General features: G+C 40.7%; 1 protein-coding gene across 2 annotated transcripts; it reads left to right on the top strand.

The window, feature by feature from the left end:
• The first annotated feature begins 1,985 nt into the window (after positions 1 to 1,985).
• chrna11 (cholinergic receptor, nicotinic, alpha 11) lies at positions 1,986 to 20,330 on the top strand. 2 transcript variants are annotated; one of them, XM_039820987.1, is made up of 10 exons: positions 1,986 to 2,706; positions 5,152 to 5,291; positions 5,678 to 5,722; positions 6,358 to 6,467; positions 6,560 to 6,639; positions 8,986 to 9,153; positions 9,244 to 9,438; positions 11,811 to 11,897; positions 13,275 to 13,384; positions 14,919 to 20,330. In XM_039820987.1, the coding sequence occupies exons 1-10, from the start codon at positions 2,655 to 2,657 to the stop codon at positions 15,654 to 15,656; spliced, it is 1,725 nt and encodes a 574-aa protein (XP_039676921.1). In that variant the 5' UTR covers positions 1,986 to 2,654; the 3' UTR covers positions 15,657 to 20,330. The 2 variants fall into 2 exon arrangements, with proteins under 2 accessions (XP_039676921.1, XP_039676922.1); XM_039820988.1 differs by having other exon boundaries at positions 2,669 to 2,706; positions 5,121 to 5,291.
• Positions 20,331 to 21,107: the final 777 nt, after the last annotated feature.

Below are 21,107 nucleotides of genomic sequence, written 5' to 3'. Positions count from 1 at the left end.
AGTTCAAATAATAAAAGGAGTCAAATTTTTACAGTGAATACGATAAAATGTCCAAAAAAACAGTTAACAGCAATAAAAATAAGTGTAGTAAATAAACACATTAACTCGGACTCACACAGATGCACACCTCACATACACACAGCTATACATTTCATATGGCATGATCACACTGCTGCTGCTGTATTAACCATGCTTTTACTAGTTGTTATAGAATTTCAATGCTAAATGGGGAAGGGAAACGTTACGCTTTTAAGATTTCACACCATAAAAGTTTATTGGACAACAGTCTACTTCTGTCTAACTGCTACAGAGCTGGCTGGGGCAGGATTTAATTGTCTATTAGAAGAAAACATAATCTACTCAACTCCATTCAAGACAAAAAGTCCACTCTGACAAATCAGAAGTCACAGGCAACAGTCAAGTGAATGTATGTGCCGGTTTTGTCGATAACACCCTATTAAGTAGAGGAGACGTGTCAGCGTAGGAGTAGGCCTGATCCAATCAGCCAAGTAATTAAAAACACACAGCACAGCAAGCCCTGATGGCTGATGGCTGCATTGTCAGGGACAGCATTTAGCATTTAGCACACAGAGGGATGAGCTGTAGTCATGCCAGGTCAGAGCCATGGCCATCACCACTGCTGTGCAATTAGAATCACAATCAGGATCAGCAAATGTGCAGAGAGTGGTCTGTGGCACAATATTACTGTCCAAATGATGGTCACAATCCTCATTCTCTTCCTCCAACTGTCATCATCACTGATATGGCTTTAATCCACACACCCTGCTCAGTGCTTTCATTCATCTGCCTGTATTGTTTCCTAATTAGTCTTTTTACAACATTGGCTTTCATTATCTTCTCGTTTCATTTCGCCCAGTTTCTATCTCGTTAATTAACACCATGACCTCACTCCTGCCAGTGTTGCTGAGCTCCAGCCAGCATGCAGTTGGAAAAACAAACCACCAGGTGTCACCCACACTTCAGTGCCTCCAATCTGTATTTTTATGAAGCCTAATGAATTTTGTTTTCAGGCACTGTGTCACACTGGTGCTTGGCGCAGGGAGCAAGGAGCTTTTTTTTCCTTCTTTCACGAGATGAACTCAAAGTCAATTTTGCACACGTTTAAGCAACAATATAGCCGGGATGCAGCAGCAGCAGCAGCAGCAGCAGCAGCAGCAGCAGCAGCAGCAGCAGCAGCAGCAGCAGCAGCAACAGGATGCGTCTCCTCTGATGATACATTGCTGATGCACATTTTATGTCCTCGCTCCATGCTTGATGCAGTTTTCTCTGCTTTAACCAGTGACTTAGCCATCCTTCTTTTCGCCTCAGAGGGCCACTCTCACTCTCCTCTGTGTGCAGCCGAGCATGAATCTGCAGCTCGGGAGCACTCTGGATGTGTGACAGGCTGCCTAGGAGAGGGGTAATTCCGAAGGGCAGTAGAAGTAATAGGGTAATCTATTATACAGTCCAACTCTTTCTTCCTCCTCTCTTGCCCCCCCCCCTCCCTCCTCCCTCTCTCCCCAGTCTTTCGGTTTCTCGCTGCCTCTGCCCTTGCATCAGCATTTCGTGAGGACAAATGAGAATTAGAGTTTAACTATGCACATTCCCAATGCCCTCCTGCAATGCCCAGCACTTTCGCAATTAAACTGGGGTCCATCTGCCCCTATGATTCAAAGCTAACCTCTGCTGAATAGGGAAGCACACACACACATACACACACACACACACACACACACACACACACACACACACACACACACACACACACACACACACACACACACACACACACACACACACACACACACTCTCTCAGACACTCACAGTTCCAGTCTAGCAGTGCGTGACTGTAACCACTGTGGGGTGTTATCATATGTATATACCATACGTTTTGATACATGTTGTGCTATGTTAATCAGCCATAAAACACACACACACACACACACACACACACACACACACACACACACACACACACACACACACACACACACACACACACAATAGGAAAGGGAATGAAAGACATGTATAAATGAATAAGGTTTGAAACAGTAATTCATCTTTTACAATTTTACTGCACAAAAACAGGCACTAAGAGGCAAAAGCATATCTAAAATATTCCCCACTTCTCTGTATTTAAAGGCTCCCCTTCTTTTTTGTCTATGAGCTACTCTTCCACTTTTTCTGTCTGGGTTCCTTTTCCATATCACACTTTACCTTATCAATTCTCCATTAGTGTTTTAAAGTGTGCACATCATCTGTTTCAATTGTCTTTAAAAAGGTCAACTCATGGCAATTAAAACCTCTCCCTCCTCCACCTCCTGTTTTATCTTCAACCTCTTTCATTCCCATCACTGTTATTCTTCTCTCTTGTGCTCTCCATTTTAGTCCCACCTCCCAGAGAGACAAGGAGACAGAGAGAGAGCCCACAGTCACCATCTCCTCTCCTCCTCTTCTTGCACTCCCTCTCTCAGCTCCCATCTCTTCCAGCACACGCTCACACTCCTTCCCTCTGATGCCGACTGGATGCAGACCGGGGGATTTCCAGCAGCTTCCTGAGTCTGTCCTCCCTCTCCTCCCTCCTCCTCCTGCTTTAACATCCGGAGCTTCTCCTTTTTTCTTCCTCCTCTTTTCTCCTGCTCCTTACCACCAGGATGTGGCACTCGTTGGCTCTGCTCCTCTCTGGATTCTCTGCTTTGATCCACGGTAAGCTTGAGCGCCTCTGTCTCTGTCTTTCTTTTTGTTTTCGGGGATCAGAATTGCAGCAGCGGCACTTAAGTCTCAAAGTGTGATTTTATCGGGAGTTTAATTGGAGTCGGTTTTGTTGATGCTTGATCTGGGAAGTATATGCCGGAATAAATACAATTCAAAGGGAGAAAAAAAGTGAGAATCTGGCTCACCTGTTTGCAGATTTTTCATAACTGTGTTCTTATTTTTTCTGGAATTACATGCTGAGTTGTCTTAGGGGTTGAATGCCTCTACATGAGATGTTTAAACAGGCAGATTGATTTTGTGTAGCGAGGCAGATGACAGAAACAGTGTGTAGAAGAATCTGAGCATTCATAGGATTTCATAGCTTTTCTTCCCTCATTCCACAAGACTCTTTCCAAATTTGTGTCCATGACAGAGGATCTTACCCCAACAGAAAACAGGTCACAGATTAATTGAATTGCACATATAGATCGGCTCTCCTTGCCTCCCCCGTTGTGATGTGGACGCGTTACTGCAGCTGAGCTGACAGGGCTCCTAGCAGCAGAAGTGAATATAAAGGCTGACAGTTGATGACAGAGCTGAGGAGAGTGGGTGAATATTCCCAGCAGGCAGAAGTACCAGCAGTGAAACGCTTTTCTGTTTGTTTGTGTTTTCAAGAGGAAGGGTTTGTACCAGAAAGTCCAGCAAAGAGAAGAGGACAGAAAAGTTTCAGACTATACTGCTGCTGACTGAATTTTGCATGAACACTGCCGCTGCTCCGCTGGCGCTTAAACCTGTTATGTTCTTAGCACTAAAGCCCCCTGAACCCTGACATCCCCATATATAAGCTTCAAAGTGAGAGACAAAAGACACACCGTTCAATTTCTCACTCTATGTATGTATCTGCTTTTCTAGCACTTTAGACTGACTGAGCGAAATCTTTGAATCTTTGACCCAATTCTTTGCTTGCTTCGCTATTGCACTGACTGGAGAAATCCTAGATGTTTTGAGCATCATTTTATAATAATTCCCTGTACTTCAGCATGGTATAAATCAGGGGTGTCGAGCTCAACTTCACTAAGGGCCACACCGGAAAATGAGAATCACATAAAGTGCCAGACATGTTTGACATGTTTTTTTTTAACCGAAAAGTTGAATAATACCTTTGACTGTATCATTTGTGTCTCATATAGCTTTCTCACTAACAGTTTGGTTGACATAAAGCCCTAAAGCTCAGCCATCATAGCTTAGCCATCATAGAGTTTAGCAAATCAAAGATACATTTTTATTTACAACAACCTGTTTCACAGCCTGAATATGTAAACTCTCTGGTTTTATGGCAATTTCTAAGCCTCAAAGTTGGCAAATCTGCCAAATTATGCTTTGAGTGTTGCACAACTGCAATCTGTAAAACAGTTTCCTGTCTTTTTGGTTTGGCTCACATCTAGTCGGGCCAAAATCTACTGTGAACATACATTGATATGCGGGCTGGATCAAAATTTGCGAGGGGCCGGATTTGGCCTGCGGTTCTTGAGTTTGACACGTGGTATAAATGGTAAATTTAGAAAACTCGGGACCTCAACAAGAATATTAAATAAAATGTAAGAGGATGAAGTTTGACTGTGTTGTGATGGACCACTGATGTACCAGGGAACATAGGAGAAGCTAGTTATACTACAGCTATTGTAACACAACATCCTTTACATCCTTTTTTAAATTGGTCTGCACATTTGTGGTTAACAGTACAGTCTGCTTACACTCCCTCCAAGTCCATTCAATGAGTGCACAAATATATTCAACGGTGTATTTCGTCTGAGCATTTCAAACAAACCTAATTATACATTAGTGTCAATCATGCCCATATAAGATTTCCTGCTATTTCTTATTAGATTACTTTTTGTTTCCTGACTGTTCTGCATGCTCTCTCTGAATCTTTCTGGTGTTTGTCAATTTCGGTCTGTATCTTCTGATATTAATGTTAAATGTTTAAATCTGACTGAGGAGCTGGACCTCTCCTCCATATTTCATTTTTCAAAACCATAAAAGTCAAGATAACTGTGACTAATGTTGATAAGAAGATCATGTTTAATTTCTGCTAATTTCATCATTAAATCCCCTTTCTATCTTTCCTCCATCGTTTTTCTTTTTAGTCTTGTTCTTTGGGTATTTATAGATAAGGGAATTTAAGGTCCTGAGGGCTAAACATTCTGAATTGATCAGCAACATTTGTTCTTCTTTTTTCAGCGTCTGTCCATGCCTGACTATATTCCCACCCCAAAACTCTCATTTGATTCCTTAGTGAAATTTTTGTTGTTGGTTTTCCTCATTTTTATTCACTTCACAGGAAACACAGACAATAATCATTATGTGACCTAAACTTTAACATACAGAGGTATTATTAGAGTGTGGAGTGTGGCTTGTTTTCACAGATTTGAATGTCATATTTTTCGGCCTCTCCAGTGTCGATGCAGGGTCCTCACCAGAGGACCCTGCTGAAGAACCTCCTGAAGGACTACAACCGGATGGAGCGGCCGGTGGGCAACGACTCCCACCCTCTCACCGTTGTCTTCTCCCTCAGTTTGATACAGATCATGGATGTGGTAGGTGTCTACAGACGCAGTTGGTTTCAACCCGATTCTCATCATTCATTGGGCTGTCTAATTTTAAAATATATGATGTTTTTTTTAATATGCGTGATGAAGCTTTTTTCTTTTAGAACAAAAAGGATTTGCAGCCTGTAGTTTGGTTTTGTTAATGGAAATGAGCCTGAAATTCAATCATCATTTGGTGCCGAGTTAGGCCTTGTATATATATGTATGCCTGTAACTGTGAGATTATCATTATTATTAATAATAACAGGGGGCCTTTTTTTCAATATCTGTGAATTTTGTGAATCTTCAATAAGGATCCAAAATAATCTTCTCTATGCCATGTGATTTACCAAGCAAATGATAAATGTGCTAAAAATGCTTTAAATGTTTTGCAGGATGAGAAGAACCAGGTGCTCACCTCTAACATTTGGCTACGGATGGTAAGGATGTAATAATTAATTTGCTGGTATTATATGTTCAGGTGATTTTTATCTGAACTAGATTACATGGTCTTTACCTTGTAAATTACAGTTATGACTTACACTCTCATCCTAAAATTTATTAGAAAGTGAAGTTGTTTTTTGGAAATAGCTCACCTTTTTGACATTGAATTATTTAATTTATATGTATGATCTGTTTGAATTCTATTACATCTTAACTGATGGGATTGGAGATAAAGCAGCTTGCCTGTACTGTAGTCCATTGGGATACAGACTGTATCTAGGGATGGGCGATATGGAGAAAATCAAATATCACGATCAACGATATTGTAGGGTTGACTATTGGTGCTTTCACAAAATATTTACACAATGAGATTTTTGATAAATAATCATCAGTAATGTGGATACAATGACTAAGTGGGTAAAGGCAAATAATAGAACATTTACAACAGTATGGTAAGTTCAAAAAATGACATCACTTTACTGTAATGCAGCCTTTAAAACCAGGAAAAGACAACACTTTTGCCATATTACGATATACAAAATGTAAGACGTTATCTAGTCTCATATCACGATATCGATATAATATCGATATATTGCCCAGCTCTAACTGTATCTGTGTTTGTGTGTTTAAGAGTTGGTTCGACCACTATCTCCAATGGAACCAGAGCGAACATCCCGGAGTGAAAAACCTCCGCTTCACCACAGATCAGGTCTGGACACCAGACATCCTGCTCTACAACAGGTAAAACACGCATAAACACCTTAACACACCCCTCATACACACACATTGTTATTACAACAAGTAGTGTCACGTCCTCCCCTGTCCTTCCTCAGTGCAGATGACGACTTTGACTCTACCTTTAAGACCAATGTTCTGGTGAACTCCAGTGGCTATGCTGAGTATCTGCCTCCAGGTGAGCGTCTCCTCTTTAATTTTTCATTAATTCTGGCTCTCACTATTCTTTATCCCTTTCCTATTACTTCCTCATCTCTTTCAGGTGCGACGGCAGCATCTCATTCTGCAATCTCTGCATGTCTCTCCTGTTTGTATATTTGACATTAATATTTTATTAGTATAAAAAAAGCATCCCTGGTTACTCACTGGTTACAGATTCCCAGCGCTGTGAGTAACACCTATAAATAGGAGACGCTCGCTTCCTCCGTTTCCTGTCTTAACCCAAATGCGAGACCCATGCAAGTGTGAAAGTAACGGCTCCCCTGGGTTTCCACGGGTCTTTACTTTGTATTTTCTCAGTCGCTTCTTTATACACCAGATTACAGCGGGTTGAGATCAAATCCCAAGAGTTAGAGGAGGTTGAGTTTAAATGGCCTTCTGAAGTAAAAGCCGAGGACTGCGAGCTCAGAAAGCCACCCATATCAATTCTATTTAGCGCCCATGTTTATTAATAGGCTGATGCTGAATGTAAATACAGCTCCTTAATGCAGTGATTTGAATCAGAGCCAATTAGGGAAAGAATAAAAAGACAGTGCTCTGCTTTAGTAGAATAAGGAGGAGAGGTTTCACACCAAAACACCGTGCGAAAAAGAGCAGGGAGAGATGGAGTAAATGGAAAAAGAATAAGCAGCAAAACAGCTTGTTTGACTTCCAAACACAAGCCTGGTTGCAATTCCTGAGGTCTTTTTGGGCTGGTATTGTCGGTAAATAAAAGACAACAGGTCTGTGGGTGGCAGGCATGGAGCAGGAGCTTGACACACGGTAACAAATTCAAAGGAAGTGGATCTCACGTGTCTGCTGCACATCATTTGCAGAAAGCCTCTCATAGCTGCAGAGGTAAAGGTGTTATGTTTGGGTTTATTGGTATAACAGGAGATAAGGCGTAACAGGTTTCTAGCTCATATCTTGATTGGATGACATTTGCAAATGGGAAAAAGTTTGTCTCCAGGCCTGTAATGCCTTCTTGGGAAGCGATTTTCAGAATGATGGAATTTTATTTTGGGAGATGTGCTGCGTGAGAGAGGGAGAGATTATTCTAAGCTGCAAAAAATTCCAGGTGTCATGTTTGTGAGCGTTGCTTCAAGGTTACTGGATATCTGTGAGAGGCAGGGTACAAAAATATACTGTGCATGAAGGTGTGTAGTTCAGTGAACTGCAAAGGCAGACAGAACTTTTATCTGATCAGCATCATTTAAGGTTTATTGTCTCAGAAGTTCATAACGGGAGTAATTATAAAGACATCATCCCCATGAAGCAATGGCAAGAACTTGGTGTCAGTAGCTGGATTTGAAAGAGCCAGTAGGTGTGTATAAAAAGAAGAATTTATAGCTACTACTTAATTTGATGTCATTTTTGTGATCCCCTGCTTTGAAACCAGCCTTCAACCTGCTCCAAACTCTGCTTGCATTCCACTCTGAAGGCTGATTTGCATGTCGGCAGCCTCATAATGAATGTCTTTGAGAGCTGTAAGGCTTCATTGGCATTTTGGTTCTGTGTGCATTTGAACGTCTCAACAAGGCTTGATTCGTTTATTTCAGTAATTACTTAAGGGTTGGAGTTTTCCAGCGACCACTGCAAGGATCATTGTAATTCTTCGTTTGGGGGTGGACACCAGCGTGGAAGTATGTTTTTATGATTTTGTGCTTGCGTGTGTCTATGCATATTCATGCGAGCGCATGGCAGTGCATTTATTTTGCATAATAAAAGTGGTAATCTGATTAGGGCACGGTACACAATCTCATTTTTCAGTGTCACTGTGGTTATTTCCTTCTATGGCCAAGGTTTAGCTAACAGCTGGGTGTGCAGACAGCGCAGAAATAATGTTTGTTCGCAGAGCAGAATATCTAAAACCGGCAGGTGACAATTCTGCTGCCAAGTTTTTTTTTATACACATTTCTTTGATGGGAGGTTGTTTTTCATCTAGTCTTTGCTTTCACTTCTCCAGCCTCAATCTCAATTTCAAAATAGTAAACTCTCTATAGACTTGCACAATGTTAATAAAAAAAAACCTACGACAGTGTGCACTCTTGGTTGTGATGCAGCAAATTCCACACCATGTCTATATAAAAATGTAAGGCGGTGGTTGAGTTCAGAACTCAGTCCTTGGAGTTGGGTAGATATGAAATAAATAAATGATTCTTTTTGACAAGCAAGTAGATATTCAGAATAGGTTTTCTGCACAACAAGCGGTCCTCCTGGTAATCTTTCCCTTGTCACCTCTGTACATGAAACTGCAGGGGTCAATGTTGTCATTTGATTGTGGAGCGTTAACCCTCTGCCTCCTGTTCTTTTGTCTTTTTCTCAGGAATCTTTATGAGCACATGCAACGTGGATGTTCGCTGGTTCCCTTTTGACATCCAGAAGTGTGAGCTGAAATTCGGCTCTTGGACGTATGATGGCTGGCTGCTGGACCTCCAGATGAACGATGCTGACACCTCAGCATACATGCCCAATGGAGAGTGGGACTTAGTTGGTGAGTAAGGTGAAACCTTTGCATTGTATCTTCAAAATCATCCAGTCGCAGAGCAATAGAGTCACTTTCTCTCTGTCCCTGTTCTTCCAGGAGTTCCCGGCAGCAGAAACGAGGCCTTCTACGACTGTTGTAAGGAGCCTTACCCAGATGTGACATTTGTTGTGACAATACGGCGGCGGACGCTCTACTATGCACTGAACCTGCTTATCCCCTGCGTGTTGCTGTCTTCGATGACCCTGCTCATCTTTGTGCTACCAGCTGACTCTGGGGAGAAGATCTCACTGGGTGAGTGGATCAAAAAGATCAATGATGGACAAAAGTCAGTTGTAATGGGGCAAAAGGACACAAGAAATGGGAATAGAGGGCTTGTTAGTTTTACGTCTCGGTTTTAAATTTGAGGAATGCGCAAACAGCGAGGTGCAGACATGTGTGAGCTTCAATGTGAGTCCATCACAATTACAAACATGTTGGACATTGTTTTCATCTATCTTGCCGTCATTATGGTGGTGTCTGAGGTTGTTTCCATGGTCCATATATTTAATCTTAAAGGTACCCTATGGAGTTTTTGACCAATAGCAGCACAATGAATTAAAAAAAAAATGGTTTCTGTTTTGTTTGCGCTCATGTATGAGCACGATTCACCAAACGAATATGTACAACACGTAAGTGATGCGATACACATTCCTGCCAATGGTACCACACTATTTCACTGATCTACATGTGGTGGTAAAATGCCAACAAAGGCAGAAAAGACTGCGAGCTAGTAAACATGGACATAAACAATGCAAAATCAAAAGAAATCTACTTTACAAATGTTTTATGAGAAAGGATGGATATGCATTCATGCAACACAATTTTCTGTAGTCAATTAGAAATATGGTATTCTGTAAAAGTGAAAACAACCTTGGACAGAAGTTAGGTGAGGTGAATAAAAAATGATGTACAGAAGAGTTGTGCAGCGTGTTTAATGTTAATAGATTTACATCAAGGACCAGCTAGAAAATCTACATTGAAAAGGCCACCACACTCCCTTCCCTCAACGTCCAACCTACCAATAAAGTGTCCATGACCAAATCAAATCTCTTTCTCAACTTGGGTGCTCTCAAGCTCCAAGGTGTGAATGTAAAGGTACAGGATGAAATAGAAAGATGAGAAATGCAAGGAAGAACAGAGACGGATGGCTGTGGGGAGGTAGCGAAAAGGAAACGCAGACAGAGAAGAATTTGAAAAGAATGAGACAGAACAGCACAAAAGAGAGAGGGAGGACTGATGAGGAGGGAAAGGTGGGAGACAACCAAATCACATTAAAATAGACTGGAAAAGAGAGACAGAGGAAGCAGTGGCACCAGTTGCAAATACATTTTAATTTCTGTTTCAACCTGTTGAGAGCACAAGATGGATAATGTTCACCACATCAGACAAACAGACTCTAGACTATCTGACCTTTCTGACAAGAGCTGAAAAGTTAAATCGTTTTTTGTATGCTCTTTGAAATTAAAATGGCATTTCTCACTTTTTTATACATCTTATAGTAAAAAAGAATCAATTAATTAATTGAGAAAAAAATCTGATTAATTGAATAAAAATAAGCCCTATTTCTGACATCACATTACTGCACTGGCTTTGTACCAGTCAGATCAATCACCAAACACACCAAAACAATATTAATAATAAAAAATAGATAAATGCTTATGCTTTTTTGTAAATACTATTTGACTCCTGACTGAGTGGGAGGGAACTCAGAGGGGAGCCACGGCAGCATTGTCAAAGCATGCTTTTAACCTCAATACAGGATGCATTACGCAGCATTTCTTGACAGAAAATAATGCCAAGCCTTACACACACGGCCAATTAACCTATTGATGTAATTAAGACTAGTGAATTGATTAGGGGGAGAGAGCTTACACACTGCCTTCCAGGAAAATACTCTGTCACTCCACTTGATGGAGGAGACACAGGGACCAAATGGCTGGGCCTCCTGAGAGGTGCATGCTTTTAAAAAGAATAATTGTTGTTTCTGAGAAAGAAAGTAACATAAAACAAGAATTTTAATTTTCTTAATATCCTTTAAGGGGATTCATATTTTATCTCTCGGCATCAGAGTTTAATTGAATGCTTCTGTATGGGGACAGTTATGCCAACAAAGCACTCCTTAAATTCTGTCTGTTGGAGAAGTGAGATAGATAGTGTGGAGGTGGATAAATGGAGATGGAGATGAGTTTCAGTGCAGGAGCGCGTGAGGTGTGTGTTCACGTGCACACAGGCGATTTGGGATAATTTAATAAAAATGTATTTTTGCTGTAGAGGTACAGAATGTCAAAAAGTAATTCACTGTGTGAGCATTAGTTGGTCATTTACATAAATCGAATGTGATCTCATCCAGAGTGTGACCATTTATCAAAATACCAAAAACACATTAATGTAAGTACCTCTACTCATCTATCTATCTATCTATCTATCTATCTATCTATCTATCTATCTATCTATCTATCTATCTATCTATCTATCTATCTATCTATCTATCTATCTATCTATCTATCTATCTATCTATCTATCTATCTATCTATCTATCTATCTATCTATCTATCTATCTATCTATCTATCTATCTATCTATCTATCTATCTACCTACCTACCTACCTACCTACCTACCTGCAGGTATCACCGTCTTGCTGTCTCTAACTGTTTTCATGTTGCTGGTCGCAGAGATCATGCCAGCCACATCGGACTCTGTCCCTCTTATAGGTATGTAACAGAAGTGTTTGTGTGTGCTTTTATGTTTTCACGAGTGGTTCACATGGTTGTTTACAGTAACTGGAATTATGACATCCAATTAAAACGCATTGCTACAACAATTAATGATTGTCAATATGAAATCAACATGTTTTACTCATTAGAAATACTGCAAGCTTCAATCTGAAAGTGACAATTAATATTTGAGTGTCAGTAGTAATTTCCAGTGGTGTACAGTAAGAACTAGCTTCTGGTTGAGCTCTGGTAGTTGTTGTGTGTTGGCATGATAACGTGCTAATTACCTCTAAACACAAAGTACAGCTGAGGCGGATTGAATGTCATCGGAAATGTCATTAGTTTTGCAGCTTTTATAAATCATAAATATAAACATAAATCATAAGCCAAAATACTGGATGAATTGAGACTTTGACCTGATGATGGTTCTAAATGAAAAGTTCCAAAGTTATTACAATTTCATCCTGAGGGGGACTTGAATGTTTGTACCAAATTTAATGGCAATTGTTGCTGACAGAAAAAGTCAGGGGATCATTAAAGTCAGAACGATTCATCTGTTAGGGATCATGAATGTGTGTACAACATTTCATGGCAATTCATCCAATAGCTGTTGAGATATTTCATTCTGAACCGACCAACATTGTCATTGATGATAGCCTGCTAGCATGGCTAAAAATTCCAGGTGTCACAGAGGTCTTTACAATCTGTCCAGGGTATCACACCCTCTATCCCAAGACTCTCATCTTTGAATGAGTAAAAACTACACAAAATAAAGAAAAACAAACACAATTACAACATATTACTACATAGTGATACTGGAGAAAAAAAGCCCATAAGAAATAACTTTAGCCATCTGCTCACCTTAAAATTTGATTGGCTAAATTGATTGCAGGCACACTGCTGAATATTATATTTAGTGAGCTAAGATTGCAGCCAGAGACAGATGAATGGCCATCTTTGCCTAAAGACACAAATCCTGGTCATTAAAAACTTTAGAAAAAAAATGATGTACTGTCATAATCACCAGAGTGCTGCTTTCAGCATAATTCTTTCAATTAAAAATAACTACCTTGACGCAGTCATAATCTGTTTGTTGATTTTACAAAAACAATGTTGTTACTAGCAGGCATTAATGTGGGTTGAAGGTCCCTGTTTGGCATGAAGATATTTAAAAAAGAAACAGAAAATGAACATGTGTTTTTATTATAACTGTGTAGCTTTTGTCTTTGTTTTTTCCCAATAAAGAGAACTTTATTGATCTGTGTGCCAAACAAGAACCTGCTATGGCCAATGCGGCTGTCGATAGGCCAGTATGAAAATTACAATGTGCAAAATTACTCAAAACTGAAATGTTCCATTCTCTACTCCACCCAGGCCAGTACTTTGCCAGCATAATGATCATCGTTGGGATGTCAGTCATCGCCACAGTGGTGGTTCTGCAGTATCATCACCATGATCCAAATGGAGGAAACATGCCAAAATGGGTAAGGCTGAGCTCCAACTCTTCAGCGTAAGCTGCAGTGCATTATCAGTTATTTACATCATGCTTTGCAACTTGTTAAATCCTGTAAATGGTTGGTCTCCCTATTTCAGATATGATACATTCTTATTATTAATCTCTATTTCACATCATCATTTGTATCATGCTCTACCATTTTTAGTAACATTTCATCCATCTGTCAGTGCTACCTGTGCTCCTCTGCCAGTTTCCTTTCTCTTTTTATTCTCTGACTTCCTCGGCTATGACTCATCCGACAGTGTCAGTTTGCCTGAGCGTGTTCATCAAATGCCTCGCCACAGACTTCAACAGGAGTGTGTTTCAAAGCACTCTGAATATGTAGGCGGATTCAATTTGACTCATTCTTTCTTATTTTTCCTGCCTTCTGTTTAATTCTTAAAAAATGCATGAAGTCTTTTTACAAAAGTTTTGTTCGAATGTGAACATATCAAAAATGTGAAATATGGGAAAAAAACATTCTAAAATAAAGACATTTGAAGAGAATGGCTGGTCTTGCCAAAGAAGAACATTTTCTGTAATACTAATCAACAAATGAAATATAGTATGGCATTGTTTGTCATTTTAAAAATTGACAGGTCTACATTTATCGATATATGTACAAATAGCTTGGTTGCATGAGATGCAGATCATATGCTGCATATATCGACACATTGAAGGATGTTCTGTTGATGAATAGCCTGTTCAGACAGTCCGACGGCCAATTAACAAGCTAATGGATGCGGTTCAGATGAGTGCATCGAACCAGCACAGTTCATAATTGCAGCCTAGACAAAAACAACATCAACAGCAGCAGCAACAGGGACTGTTACCTGGCCAGTAAACACACTCGGTGGAGACTAATTGAGCCGTCATCTGGACATTAGCTTCTCATTTGATGCCATACACCCATCTGGATGCTGCTAGGCCAATATGCCCTTTCAGGGGACATGTAGTCTCTTTCCAAGGGAGTTTTGTTTTTATATGTTGTGGAAGAGTAGAGGAACAAGAGTAGAATAGAACAAGCTTTAAAGTCGTACTAACTTGCGAGCAGCCAATCTTAATGCTTCAGTTTACTGAGACATTATGGAGGCTCATTACACTGTAATCTGCAAGTTAATCTCAATAACTCCACAGTTTTAAATGGAATGCTATCTTTGTTAGTATCCTCTCTGTTGGAAAATACAGTTAATGCTAAAATTCTTCTTTGCCTCAGGCTTTTTAACTAGGCATCCCTGGCGAGGATCTCATACTTCTACTTATACAGAAGTGCAGCTGCATTTTGAACAAGATGCAAGGTTGGAAACAGCACCAACATCAATCCATGACAAATGAGGCTATTCACCCAGTTTAACTGGTGTTATGTGAAGGTCAAGATGTGAAGGTGGTTTTCAATGCTTGACAGCTTTCTTATTATTTTCTTTTTTGATTCCTTGTATGCTTTATTGCTCTTTCGCTCTGCTACTTCCAATCCTCCACTCTCCTCTTTACATATCTCAGTGTCTCTCTTTTTCTCTCTACAGGTGCAGCTCGTCTTGCTGCAGTGGGTAGCGTGGTTCTTGCGTATGAAGCGGCCAGGAGAGAATGACGACCCGGAGCGGCCCCCTTGTGCCCCCCACTTGCGGCGCTGCTCCTCGGGCTCCCATAGCGGGAGCATCCCAAACCCTCCGGACCCCACCCTCCATCCGTTGCACCCACAGAACCTGGCTCCTCTCCAAACAGGGCCCCTCCATGCAGGGCATCCTCACCTCCACGCCCAGTCCAGCGCTAACAACAATGGGAACCTTCTTTACATGGGCTACCAGAGCATGGAGGACCCTTCAATGCTCTCAGAGCCTCTCCAGAGGAATAACATCTCCACAGGGCCTCCACGGGTAGCAGGAAGCCCACCTCCGCACCTCCCATCTCAGTTCTGCAGCTCCCCACCACCTCCTACCCCCAATATGGATACTGTAGGCTGCCCCAGCACTGTCTCCAGTGGTGGGGGCTTTGGAGGTGGACCCGGAGGGCTTGGAGGGTGCTCAACTGCGGGGATAGGAGACCCCCAGCTTCAGGCCATCTTGGAGGAGGTGCGTTACATGGCAGACCGTTTCCGGGAGCAGGACGAGGCCGAGAGTATGGCCGACCAGTGGAAATTTGCGGGTGCTGTAATTGATCGTCTGTGTCTAGTGGCTTTCAGCGTTTTCAACATCATATGCACCATTTCTATCCTGATGTCTGCCCCCAACTTTGTGGAGGCTGTTTCAAAGGACTTCGTTTAAAAGCAAAGAGGCAAAAAGAGGAGGAGAAAAGTGAAGGAGAGGATGAGGGGAATTAAATATAGGATGAAGGATGGAGTAGGACTGGATCCAAGGAAACACAATTTCCAGCAGACTGTAGGCTCTGTGATTCGTGATTGCAAGGAACTTGGAAATAGAAACAAAAACATAAATGGTTTTCTTTGCAATACATTTTGTTTTGTGACTGAAATATAAGAAGAAAACAGATGAGGAAGGGAGCGCAGAGTGAATTTAAAATGAGATTAGGGCGAGCAGGGTGCTTTATCAGATTCTTAACAAGGTGAAATGGATTCTTGTGGTTAATTCAAAGACTTTCCTCCCAAAATTAGGGGAAAGAGTCAAAAAGAGAAAAAGAAAGAGATTTTAAGTCTAATGCAACCTCAAGTAAGAACGCTATTAAAGCAAGGAAGAGACTGAGATGGTAAGATGGGAAAAGAGACATATATAAGATAGATAGACACAGATAGATAAGACAGACATTTGGCTGTTTTATTTTCTTGAGGAGAAAAGACAGTCCTTCATTCCCACATGTTAAGAACGGACTGCATCACTTAAAGTGATGTGAGGAGAGGGCAGGGAAAGGAGAAAGAGACTTTTTAAAGACAACAAAGAGCGGCAGTGAAAGGATGAGACTTTATCCCTTGTGACATTGGCATAGTTAGACGGAGTAAGCAGCTTGATGCTCAGATATACAAAAGTGGACCGCAGATCAGGAAGTGGAGAGGAACAGAAGAGGATCTCATTTATTATTTGATCACATCCATCTAATGAGCGTCAAATTAAAAGACCTTGGATAATCGTTAAGACTAATAAGCTTTAAAAAGATGAAGTACCCTCTGTGCTCGCAAACCACTTTAAAATTTCAAGGTCTTATCTCTTTGAGACGATTGCCAATCTGCAACAATCAGCAGAGATCAAAAGCTCCTCAGCAGCGGGCACAGTGTGCAGTGCTTATCAGGACCGGGATACTGAATTAACCGGTCATCAGCGACACAATGGCCAGTAGCTGCACCACAGTGGAGGCTTGAGCCAATAATAACTCATGAAGCAGTTACCTAACTGTATCTGGCAGGTCCTAATAGACCAATGGATCTTATTGGATTTCATATTAAAGGTTTAATAACTGAAATGGGAGGTCAGGTCTTCAAAAGAACATGAGAGGCACAAAAAAAGGGAGAAGGGGAAAAAGATCATTAAAAATCCCCAAACTTATATGGAGAAGCAACATCCCATCAAATGTATGTCAGATCCCTTTAGGGGTTTATAGCTTCATGGGGGATTTCACATCTTTCTAAAATGAAAGATGAGATTTTAATAGAGCTGTATTTTCATGAATTTGGGTCCAGTTGAAAAAAAGTGATGATTTAAATGGTTTAAATTCAAAGTACAGCCTTCATCTACAGAGCATTTGTCAAAAATGGTAACCAATAAACAAAAAATTGTCTTTAATTAGGCTAGTTGGTGGGTTTGAGGGAATTTGACTTTATTGTGTTTCTGCTAGCTGTATGAATGTGTGTTGAATGCAAGGTTAGCCTAGCTTAGCTCAATTCATGGATGTTTAAATGGGTTCAACTGTTAAAGTTTTCCAAGGATGGCTGTCAAGTTGTAATATGCAATTAACAATTCACAAAGAAATTAGATGCATTTAGATTACATCAAACTTCCAATCTACCTTTTTCTTCTTACTTTGGCTGTGGTCAAAATCATTTCCGTTTTTTACTGCTATAGAGTTCCTTAAAACTAACCCACAGTAGAATGTCTGTGGCATGTAACTAGTGGCACTATTACAAAGAGAATAGTGAAAGAGTTAATAAGTGAGTGATTTTGGACACAGCCCAAGGTTATGAGAAAAAGACGAGCCATTCAAAATGTCTAGATCAACAGAAATCTACCTAAAAGTGTACAATTCCTGTACAATTCAGCACAGGTAATTGCTTAACTGATTCCGCGATACTGTCACATTCTCTTCAATATTAGTTTTCATGTGGATACAGCTATTGTGCACAACCACTGATAATAAATGTAAAAATGTAAGGAAAAATAGTTTCTAAAAAAAAAAGTAAAAAGCAAATTCTGTATTTGTGAAAGCACTGCATTAGGCACATATAGGTGCCCAGCTACATACTGTAGACCACACACATAACACTACTGGTAAAAACAAATGTTTCAGCATTAAACACTGGATAAAGTATGTTTTGCACTTTGCATTTGAGTGGCAGATACCCGTGAATTGAGCAAAGCAAGCTGAGCTCACTATTCGACCATACATTCAAACTATAAGTCGAGACATAAAGAAGTTATCCCTCAGTTTGAGTGTAGTAACCAAACAACCCTTCAAAGAATAAGAAGTTACTCTATTTTTTTTATATTGTCAATAAATCCCATGAAAAAAACCTAATCCTACAATACGTTTCTTCTGTATCTTAATACTTTCCCACACTAGCTAAGTTTCCATCCACTTGTCAATTGAATTGTTCGATAACAAAAACTAATGCGAATAAAGCTGGTGAAAGTGTGTTTCCATCCAACGGCTTTAAAGCAAATAAAAACCTGTGCATAATGACGTTGCATGCTGTTTTGCGGTCAAATTGGTATATCGAATTGATTTGAGACATTTTATGGTGTTTCCATTCATTTTCACACTGAATCGCACAACATTCAAGCAAACGTTTGCGAACAAAGTTTTGCTAGACAAACTAGATTGCGCCATCTACCTACATATGAGTAATAATTGCAGAAGTTGCAATAGTGCTTATGTGCCAGCTGATAGCGACATATCAAGCTATAATAAGAAAACTACACTATCAACACATTGCTATGACGATGCAGATGCACGTAAATGCCTGACGACAACGGAGGCGGCCTGTGGTGTGGGTACGACAGCGCTCCAAACAGTTCTGGAAGATTGGGGTTTAGAGACACTTCACGGAAACCGTTTGGTTGAAGCATTTTCGGATTTAACCTGTTATTTTACTGGCCCGTCCCTTGACCCAGATAAGCCATTGCCCTCCGGTTCCAACCGAGCATCGTATCGCCATATAATGTTTTAATATTGTGTGCACCTGCCCGGGGATTGCAGATGGAAACTAGCATTAGCTAACTCTGGTACAAAACATATTTTTGTAAGATTAATGTATTTTGTACATTGTCCCTGACAAATAAACTAATTAAATTAAATTAAATTAAATTGCGCTCTACAAACTGGCTACATGCGCAGAGTACTGAGTGGTAGGCGAAACGTTTGGGTCATCAAGACCACCGTGTGTTTACACCGTGTGCAATGCCATACGAACAAGGATGATGCGAAGGTAGGCTATATACCTACCTGGAGTGGAAGGCGCATATGACATCTCGCTGCGTAATAGAGCGCACCTTGTGCCAAAGGTGTATGGCGCAATAGACGGGACTCATGTCCCGATTATACCCCCTGCTGAAGGCTGCAGGAATTTTGTCAATAGAAAGGGCTGGCTATCATTCGTATTCCTACAGGCTGTAGTAGACGATCGTTCCATGATAAGGGACATTTGCGTCGGCACTCCCGGCAGTGCGCATTGGGCGTGCGGTCTTCACCACTTTTGACTCGGACAGGTGCGTCTGTTTAACCATAAAATTACCTAAAACTTATTCGCATTTCATTATTTATTCGGCAAATAACGTTTCCATCAGCGTTTATCGCATAAGCCGTATATCGATCAAGAGAAAATCCGATGAGACCGAACGGAGCCTATAAACTTTGAGTCGATATCCATGAAAATCAATCGAATTTTCCATAAGGCAATTTTTATTCTATATCACTTAATTTGCATAAAAACGTGTGGATGTAAACATATGGCACACAGACTCATGCCCATTAGTTCCTAATGAAGACTTTTTAAAAACAGTTCACAAACATATAAGTAATTTTCTAAAACATCTGCACTATAGCTTTTATCAAACATTTGTCAAACAAGAGTAAATAGTGCATTTGTTTGGGGACTATTTTCAGTTGCGGGATTAATACACATTTGGTGCTCCAGTGAGTATTTATGCCAGCAGGGCGGTGTTTGTAGGATTGATTTTAAATAAACACAAGTGCCAATTTTTATTGTGCTGAAGGAACATTTTACCCAGTACAGAATTGTGTCTCTTTCATGTGTTTTTATTTTTTTTAAACAATGGAGGTCTATGGCACAGAGGAATAAGCTATATCAGGCTTTGGCTACACAGACAACACTTGTTTAATGTGTTGTTGGTTTTGGTATTTTACTGGGATTTGATGATAATAAGAAAAAATATATAATTTTGGCAGCCTGATTCTTATAGGAAATCTATCAATGTTTGCTTTAAGATCCAATAGGACAACATATGTCTACTACATTCCTGACCTATACCCTTCCTGACCAGTATCTCTAGTGGCTATACACATGTATTATCTCACTGTGAATGGCTACAGAGTGTAGAGACAGTTGTACAAATAATGTATCTCTATACCTCTCTTCATCTTCTGTCTCCTCTCTCTTTCTCTCTAAAGTCAAGTCTCCTAGCAGGCGGAAAGTAAACTTCCTGCCGGGAGGTTTGTAGAAGGATGTTCTCCTTCCAGCACATACTGACACCTGAACACTCACATCTGTACAGAGCATTTCTCATCCTGAAAATAAAGGATTCTTTTTTCTACCACCTTTGGTCTGCTCCCGATCTCTCTGTGTTGACAGTGGCTGGCCTGACACCCAAAAAGAAAAGAAAAAAATGACAGAGAGAGGGGATAAGAGGGGGAGAGAAAGTGCTGACGCGCAGTGAGAGCTGGACAGGGCCTTAATTGATCACTCGTTCAGGAAGGAGAGAAGACGGGGGGCGGGGGGTGAGATGGGAGGAAGAGGAGGGGAGGGTTAATGGAGGAAAGAGGGGGGCATATGGGGTAATTCATCAGATTTATGAGGGACAGAGGCAGGGGAGATGGGTGCTCAGACAAGCATAACTCAGTCACAGACATCAAATCAAAGGCCACTGCAGTATATTACACCAAAAGGGAAAATATATACTAAAGAAATAAACAGAAATTAGAGACATATTTTCACGCAACTATGTGTCAATCAAGCACAGGGAATGAGTGTGGCCCTCACTGTGTCACTCAGTCAGTGTGCCAGACTGAGTAAAGAATCAGGGGTGTATTTATAGTAGTGTGCTGGTCCTTATTCAGCGCAGCCAAGGCCCCTGTTTGACAGGCTGACTCTCTTTCTCTCTGAGGTCGAAAAATGTGCAGCGCTAGCAATCTAGCAGCACTTAGATTTACTGTGTTCACTCAGATGGAATGAAAGAAGAGAGAGAATGTGTGTGAAGATTGTGTGTGTGTCCATGGGAAAGATGAGCCTCAGGGTTTGCGAATGCCTAAAATCAATCAGCTGTTGTTGTTTTTTTCTCCCCGCAATTCTGATTCAATAAGAGCACGCTGACCTA

Source organism: Perca fluviatilis, chromosome 13 (genome assembly GCF_010015445.1).
Source record: "Perca fluviatilis chromosome 13, GENO_Pfluv_1.0, whole genome shotgun sequence".
Taxonomy (NCBI): Eukaryota; Metazoa; Chordata; class Actinopteri; order Perciformes; family Percidae; genus Perca; species Perca fluviatilis.
This window is presented reverse-complemented; position numbering and strand designations above follow the sequence as displayed.